Raw genomic sequence first — 8,272 nt, 5'->3', positions numbered from 1 at the left:
GGCAGCTGCTTAATGGCCGAGCCACCCAGGTGCCCCCTAACTAGGTCTTTGATTAATGCCTTTTATCTTCCCCTTATTCTTGCTAACTTCCCCATCACGAGGCTTGAAGGATCACACAAAAGAAAAGTTCAGGATTATGGTTCATACTCATGAGTTTAACATCTGTTATAAACACTGCATATTTATGGTAGGAAGTTATGCATATTCTACATAAAAGATATGAAGAAAAGGATTATCATTACTTAATTTGGGGGATATGTATCAAATCTCATTTAGAAAGATTTCCATCAAAACTATTAAATGAATGTATTTTAGTCCATGAAAACATGTCAGTGCTTTTAAACGGTTAACCTTTAAGTACATGAAAAAGTCATAAAGTCAAAACAAAAGCAAAAGTCTTTTAAAGTGTTTTTTTTTATCTGTTTTCTTAGACTAAAACACTACGGAGTTTTTCACTTGCCCCTTCCTTTTATTCAACAAATATTTGTTGAGAAAAAATTTTATTTAGTGCCCGGTAAATGCCAGGTACTGGTGACTAGAAGTTGCCTTTCTTTCTTTCTTTCTTTCTTTCTTTCTTTCTTTCTTTCTTTCTTTCTTTCTTTCTTTTAATTTTACTTACTCATTTGAGAAAGAGAGAGAACACCAGCAGGGGGAGAGGCACAGAGAGGGAGAAGCAGACTCCCTGCTGAGCCAGCCAGGGAGCTGGATGTGGGGCTCGATTCCAGGACATGGAGATCATGACCTGAGCTGAAGGCAGATGCTCAACCATTGGAGCCACCCCGGCAGCGATGGTGCCTATTTCAAAACGGTTTAAATATTAGTTTGAAGGATTGTAAATAAGAAATTACGCCACAGTGAGATGGGGTCTGAAACCTTTCCAGAGATGATTTTGGGGTTGAGTCTCTTAAAACCGGGAGTTAAATAAAATGAGCTGATGTAGGGACAAGTTGGGGAATGGGGTGGGGTAGAGGAAGGTCGTTAGGAAATTTGATGCTGAAAATACTTTCAAGTCAGAAGATAGAAGGTGGAAGAGTGCGCGCTGGCTGCTTTTCCTTCTAGCATCTTTTTCTAATTATAAGCTCCTTGGCTTTTGGGCACTGCTGGCCCCCTGCTCCACCTAGAGGTGGTGTGGGACCACACCAAGGCGTGGACTGGAGAATTGACCCGGTTGCAGCATTGTCCTGGCCGCTTGACAAGATGTGTGATTTGGGGCAGTTTGCTGAACTTTTGTGAGCCTGTTTTCTCACCTGTAAAATGGGGATAGGAGCACCCTGATAAAATGAAAGACTGTAGATCAAGTTCCTTCCTGAATTCATTTAGATCTCCTCCCCCACCTCACCTCCCCTGTCCCTTGTCTCAGTTGTTTCGGAAATTGTATTCTTTCTCCTTACTACTTTCTCATTGCCCTTCACTTTCTATCTTGCTGTACTTTTCCTGGCATCCCCTCCCTAAGAAGATGGAGTATGGGGGCAGCTGGAGAGGGACACAGGCTCCCAGTAGTTCAGAAAGCTCTCCAAGTAGCTCTGCCGAGGGCAACCCTCCCTCCTCCCTCTCCACTCCCCCTTTCCCTCTCATTCCAAACTGCTGCTCCCAGGGATCCTGGGCTTTTGTTCTCCGGAGGCTTAAACTACCACCTGTTTTGCCCTGACTTACTGTTTTCCAGGGCTTCCCCTGTTGACTACAGACTATCACAAATTGAAATTGCCAAGTTTAAAGACACCAAGAGCTAAGATTGTACTCTATTTTTAACATTCACACTGACACATCAATGTTTTTCCACTTTCCCTCTATTTTCATGTCTTTTCTGAGGACCACCCCCCACTCACAGTTACCACTCCTTTTTTTGGTTTGTTTTATCACTTAGCACTAGTAAAAAGTTATCTTTTAATATGCATTATAAATTATCTATTATACCTGTTTTCCTTACTTGGTTTACAGCAATAATCTCTCAAAGTTGAATATGCATAAGAATCACCTGGGGTTCTGGTTAAAATGCAGAATATGGTTTAGCAAGTCTAGGGAAATAAAGCCCATGCTGCTGGGCCCGGGACCATACTTGGAATTGCAAAGCCTTAAAAGGCTTAGAACAAAGGAGGTGTGCAAGAAATGGTAGCTGAATGATGGCTTGGTCTCTCCTACTCAGTATCTTGGAATTTTCTTCAATACATCTTTGTCCACTTTTCCTGTGCATGATTTATGGCTAACGCCTGGCAATCATTCTTTTGTGTACTTAGTTATTCACTTTCTTGCCTTTTTCAGTCACCAGTCTCATCTAGAAATGGGCCCCTTTGGGAGTACAACAGTAACCTCCAACCTCTTTCTACTGTCATCTACTTTGTAGCAAGCAAGAATAACTTTTTAAAGAATCATCTTTACTTTCTTGCTCAGCAAACTGTAGTAGCTCCCTAGCATACATCATATCAAACTCATTCAGGATGAGAGGCTTCCAGACCTTTCTCTAACCTTTCCCTCTTGGTTGCCAGTCAGTTTCTCTTTTTGCAACACTTGGAACCCTCTGCCTGTTGCTAGTTTCTTCAGATTCTAGGCAGGACAGTTTGCATTAGGGATCCCTTCATTCTTTTTAAGGGAGTATCTCTTTCAAAGTATTCTTCTCAAATTTACCTACTTTAATAAGGTTTTCCCTGATTTATTCCCAGTTGTGAGTTCTTCATTTAAAGGAGTATGCGCTACATACCATTATTGATGTATTTTAATATTCTTAAACTTTTTCATATTTTATTTTAGATGGGAAGTATTTGTGCCTTTTGTTCGTGGTTGTATGCGCAGCACCTAAAAATACTTGACACACAGTAGGTACTTTTGGGGGGAATTCAGTGAAGCATGAAACAAAACTCAAGATTAATTTTTATTAATTTTCTAAAGGCCTTTTTAATTTACTACATGTATTGGGTGAATGTTAATTGTTAGGTAAAATTAGGCAATTCTAGTGACAGCGTTCTGATACAGTAAAAATATTAAAATATCAATTCATATTAGAGAGTTGGGCATGTTGCTGCCAACGTCTTAAAAAGTGTATTAGCTGAAGGATCAAAAAATAAAATAATTTTAGAAATCTTTTGAAGAGTATTTTAAGAGACAAAACATGTGAGGTTTAACAACACGTCTACACTTGACCACCACCCAACTACCATTCTACTAAACAAATACAATTTAGATGCAGCTAAAATTTAGCAGCCCAAACCCACATCCTATCCGAAAGACTTATGCTTTCCTGTCATTGTTTTTCTTCCCTTCATATTTTGCATTCGTTAGGATTGTAGTTTTAACAGTTCTTGGTGCTTTAAATTTAAAAAGAAAAGAAATAGGGCTTTCTCATATTACAACTTCAAGGAAAAGGCCCATTCAACGAGGTATAAGAGGCCTACAAGCTGCACACCCTGCAACAGCCTCACGCTCCGATTTCATCTATGGGGTTTTGTACAGTTCTTTTTTGGATGGATGGTGCAAACCGCGCAAGTGCAGCATTAAAGCCTCCCCGCCCTGGGAAACGATGCAAGAACATGCAGCTTAGGCTGCCAGGTTCTCCCTAACACACAGCCAAAGGCTGGAGGCCCGGATACCCGCCCCCAAACCCCGTCCACAACAATCGTTTCCTCCCTCCCCGCCTTTTACATACAGTACACATACAAATACACACACGCAGAGCAGCCAGCAGGGGCGGGCCGGGCCAGACCACTCTGCAAACCGCGGGGGGAGCTGCCGACGACGGAGCTTTTTTCTCCCGTGTATTTGTTCCTTTGCCTCAGTAGCTCTCTCAGTTTGGCTGTAAATGTCGGGCAGAAGCCAAGCTGGGGATCCAGCGGCTTCCGAAGTTCCGCTTCCGAGCCCTACACCTCAGGCGGGTGCTGCGTTGTCCCCCCGCCCTCGGCCCGCCGTTGGTCCCGCCCCAGTGCTAGCGGGCGCCGAGCGGGAGCCGCGCGGGAGCAGCGCAGCGACGGCGGCGGCAGCGGCGGCGGCGGTTGCGATTCGGAGCCGTTGAGACGCCTCTGCGGCAGCTGGTGGCGCAGGTGGCTTGCGTGGACGCGGGCAGAGGCGGCCGGCCCGCCACCGCAGCCTCACCGCCCGCGGCCCCGGCAGGTGAGCGGGCGGCGGGGACTCGCCCCGCCCCCCCCCCTCAGTGGCCTCGCTCCTGGCTGTAGCGGGGAAGTGGCCGCGGCCCGCCCGGGAGCAGAGGGGCGGCCCGGGGCTGCGACCGTCGGGAAGCAGGTTGGGGGAGATGTCCGATGTGGATGGGAGGGGGACGTTCCCCCTTCCTTTGCCATCTTTTTTCCCTCTCCTCAGACCCCCTCCCTCTTGGGGCTTAAGCCCGGAGAAAAAAGCCAGGGGAAAGATGGGGCGGGAGAAAGGGGAACGGGGGCTGAGAAGCATCTCAGCCTCAGGTGGTGGCGTCTTTTCCGTCGTCGAGCGGTGGACCTGCAGAAGCCTGGAGGGGTAGCTCCCGGGCTGCGGAGGCCGCGCACTCGCGGGGGAGGAGCGGGAGGCGGCTCTCCCCTCACTCTCCCACCCCCACCTCTCGTCGGCCCTCCCCTCCCCCTCCCCTGGGCCTCCCCGTGCGGCCCCTCCCTTCGGGTTTCTGAGCATTAACCGCCCTCGGTGCTCTCCCTCGCAGGCGCGTCGGGACGCCTGGAGGCATCTTCCCCCTCCCGCCGCCCCGGGAGCCTGGGCGCCCGTCCGCCCTCCGCCGGCATCCCCCGACCGTCCGCACCGCCGCGCCTCCTCCCCGGGCTTCAGACCCCCCGGCATCGCCCCCGAAACATGACTCGCGATTTCAAACCTGGAGACCTCATCTTCGCCAAGATGAAAGGTTATCCTCATTGGCCAGCTCGAGTAAGTGATTTTAGCCTTCGCATTTAGCGGTGCTACCTTCCCCAGGGGCCTACTTTCTACCCTTTCTCGTAATTTTGTTCTCGGGTGCTTTCTCCCTCTTGCTTTCCTTTGGATTCTTTTGTAACCTTTCGTTTTAGCTTTTTGCCCAGGAATCTCCCGTGGAATTGTAAAAATCCAGGTGTTTCTGCTTAAGACTTTCCCTGTGGGTTTGTTTTTGACAGACTTGGGCAGGTTTTCTTAATAGGAAATACTTAAACGTGATGCCAGTTAAATGTTCCATTGTAGGTGAAAATAATCAAGGTTGGACTTTGTTTACCGTTTAATGAAGCATTGACATTTTAAAAATTTTGAGTAAAAGGCAGAGTATCAGTGGAGTTTATGCAGACTCTTGGATGTCAAAGATGTGATTAAATTGGTTTCATAGGGATTTTTTTATGTTTTGTAGTTGATGAGACCTGGGTTTGCTTGTTTAATATAGAGATTTAGGACTAGATATTCTTGAAAATTTTACGATAAGTTTTTTGTAAATTTATTTTCATGTTTGTATTCGTTAAGTTTGCCTTATGACCTTGAAGAAGTTGTTTTACCTCTTTGTTTCCCATAGGCGAAAGAGTAGATTCCCACTCTAGTGGTACAGAGAGGTAATTAAGGCCCAGGATTTTTGTGACATTTAAAGAGTTGAGACTAATACCTAAATGCCATTTTCGGAAAAAGAGGTCTTTTTGTTAGCTTATGGGAGGACTCCGGTTCTAAGATCATGATAGAACCAAAAAACTGTTGAGATCCATTAGATTAGAATGCTCAAGATTTTTTTTAAAAAATATAAACTTGATATTATTAAGTTGTAATTTCCGCCAATTTACTCTTCTTTGAGGGGTGTTATTTCTTAAAAGACAATTAAATCCTGTATTTTTAATTATGTCAGCTGGGAGAAAGCATACCCATTGGTTACAGAGAATCATGTAGTATGTTTGTTGATTGCTGTCCAGGTATAAAATGTTTACTGTTCTCTTGGTTTTTCCCATCCAGATCTTGTTTGCAGGTTTCCTTCCTAAACCTGGAAGGATCCTCCCCTCCCCACAGTCTATCAAGTCTGCCTTTTCGCTGGAGTCTTATCTTGAACAATCCTTATTCATAATTCTTATCTGTATATTTGACATTCTAATCTGTTTCCTTTGTGATGACATTTTAAACTCTTAGGTGTGTGCTTTGATTTCTAAATAGATTATAAGATTTTTTTTTCTTAAATTGTAAGCTTCTTGAGGGCAGTAGACATAAACTGAATTTCTTCATGTGCTCCACACTCCTTAGTTTGCAATCATGTACTTATAAAACACTCTTTCTTGTCTGAATAGAGGAGAGAGATGTTGGGCAGGTTTAAGGCCCCTCCAGGATACTTTTTTTTTTCCCAGTGGTTTTAACATCCTTATTTATTTTGACATGTTATAAAATCTGAGGTTATAGGGTATATCTATATTCACATTTCGATGCTACATTACATTTATGAGCCAAATGAAAATGTTTGAAAAGTTATCTACTTTTCTTTCAAATTGTCTTCTCCACATGCTTCATTGTGTTAGGTGATTAAGAGGTGGTACTCCTAAAAGCAGAATAAGTAGCCTTAGGAGGGCCAGAATTTTCCTTCATTAATAAGTTCTATATTCATTCAACAAGGTCACTTGATTGGAATGGGAAATTTTTGTTTCTTTTCTCCTTTTTTTCTTTATAGGCAGCTGATTTTGGTTTGATACTGTCTGTGTCCAAGAATTATGTTCCTTTTTCTGTCGTCTCCAGTCTTAACAAATTATGTCTTTGCTTTAGAGAGATTACGGTATTTATTATCTTCTGTGAAGATGATAGTTGTCCATATTTTGATTTTAATGTTTTGTGTCTCTATATTTCAAACTACTTTAAGTTTTCTTTTAAGTTTTGCATGTTCTTATAATCCTGTATCAGTAGTAACTTTCTACAGTCAACTTTTTAAAAATTGCCTAATGCTTATTAAACTCCATAGGTACTGCACATTTAAAACTGTTTGCTAGCAGAAGGAAGCGTATGAACTGGGTTTACAGAAAGTATCCCTTAAGGGCTCTAAGGACTTTGTATATAAGTATAATGATGGTATAGGTGAGGAAATTAAAGTCCCTTAGAATGTTAGTTGATAATGATAATGTTGGTGTCTGAAACCTTCAGACTGCATAACAATCAGATCACTTTCACCATCTTTTTTTCAACATGGTTATGCATATAGAGCATAGTAGATGCATAGTAGATGGTCTGTTTCCTTCTTAACAAAGCTAATTGATTTTTTAAAATGTCTTTGAAATTAGGAAGGTTGTGACACAGAAATGTTATTAGGAAGTTAAGTAATGAAAAAATTGAAATGGTAAATTCTGACTTGATATTACTGCCCGATGGCTTTGCCTTTGAGGTCTGCTTCTCCTTTATTATTAAGAGAAATTAACAGGTATAACAGATATGTTAGACATGATAGTGCCCGATACTTTCTTCGTTACTTGATTAGAATGATTGACAGAGAAATGAAAAAGGAACAGAACTTCATCTGATTTAGCCATATTAGGTGCAAGATCTTTCTAGAACATGTATTTCAAACTTAGAGAGATACTGCTTGTAACTTTCATTTGTGTCTGCTTTTACATTACTCGGGTACTCCCTGCAGAAATACCATTTAGGATTTTTGAATGGGCTTGGGCTCCCTTATCTGAAATACTCTGGGTCAGATATATTTAAAAATTCAGAATTTGAGGTATCTGTGGTACATATGGTATATATTTTGCTCCTGGTAGGCTTCTAGAATGGCACATGGTAATCTAACAGTATTTTTGCAGAGAAGCATCAGTAGAAACACTGGTGGATAAAAGAAATGACGAAATACCTTCATTGTCAGTCCAGGTTTTGCCATGAAATGAGTTTTTGAGAAGTATTTTGGGTTTCAGAACTAAGATAGGGATTATGACCTACAGAACTGGTCTACTTTTATCAGATCCTTTTTGGATGTCTTGTTCTCACTTTATTCTGGTGTGTTGAGGTGTGTGTGATTTAAAAGATGTTAATTTTTCTGATCTTTCTTTTAGGTAGATGAAGTTCCTGATGGAGCTGTAAAACCACCCACAAACAAACTACCCATTTTCTTTTTTGGAACTCATGAGACGTAAGTCCTTTTAGCTCTAAAGGCAAATCAGAGTTAATTTAGTAGGGTCATTTAGCATACAATGAAAAACAAGTAGAGATTATGTCATAGAGAAAATAAGAGTAGTAATAGGAAACTTTAAGATCATCTTTGTATTTTGGAAAAAGTCTTCAAGTGTCCCTTTTAAAATATATTTTTAGGCCAGAAAAATTAGATGCTGCCGGTTTAACTTTTCATTGGAATAGATGTTTCCTTAATTATAAAAGGAGGATG

The 8,272-nt window shown here is 42.3% G+C and overlaps 1 protein-coding gene across 4 annotated transcripts in view; it reads left to right on the top strand.

The window, feature by feature from the left end:
* The first annotated feature begins 3,722 nt into the window (after positions 1 to 3,722).
* Positions 3,723 to 8,272, top strand: part of PSIP1 (PC4 and SRSF1 interacting protein 1) — a 42,634-nt gene continuing 38,084 nt past the window's right edge. For 3 of the 4 annotated variants that reach the window (XR_014301803.1, XM_082695065.1, XM_082695066.1), the window contains exons 1-3: positions 3,899 to 4,098; positions 4,631 to 4,848; positions 7,944 to 8,020. Coding sequence is in view for 3 of the 4 variants with exons in the window: in XM_082695065.1 (XP_082551191.1) it covers positions 4,777 to 4,848; positions 7,944 to 8,020 (149 nt within the window). In the remaining variant the exon portion in view is untranslated. Of the gene's footprint in view, positions 4,099 to 4,630; positions 4,849 to 7,943; positions 8,021 to 8,272 lie in introns of all 4 variants that reach the window. The other variant, XM_082695064.1, reaches the window with a different exon arrangement.

Source organism: Mustela nivalis, assembly GCF_964662115.1.
Source record: "Mustela nivalis genome assembly, chromosome: 13".
Classification (NCBI taxonomy): Eukaryota; Metazoa; Chordata; class Mammalia; order Carnivora; family Mustelidae; genus Mustela; species Mustela nivalis.
Note: the sequence above shows the minus strand (reverse complement) of the source record. Positions and strands in the feature narration are given on the sequence as shown.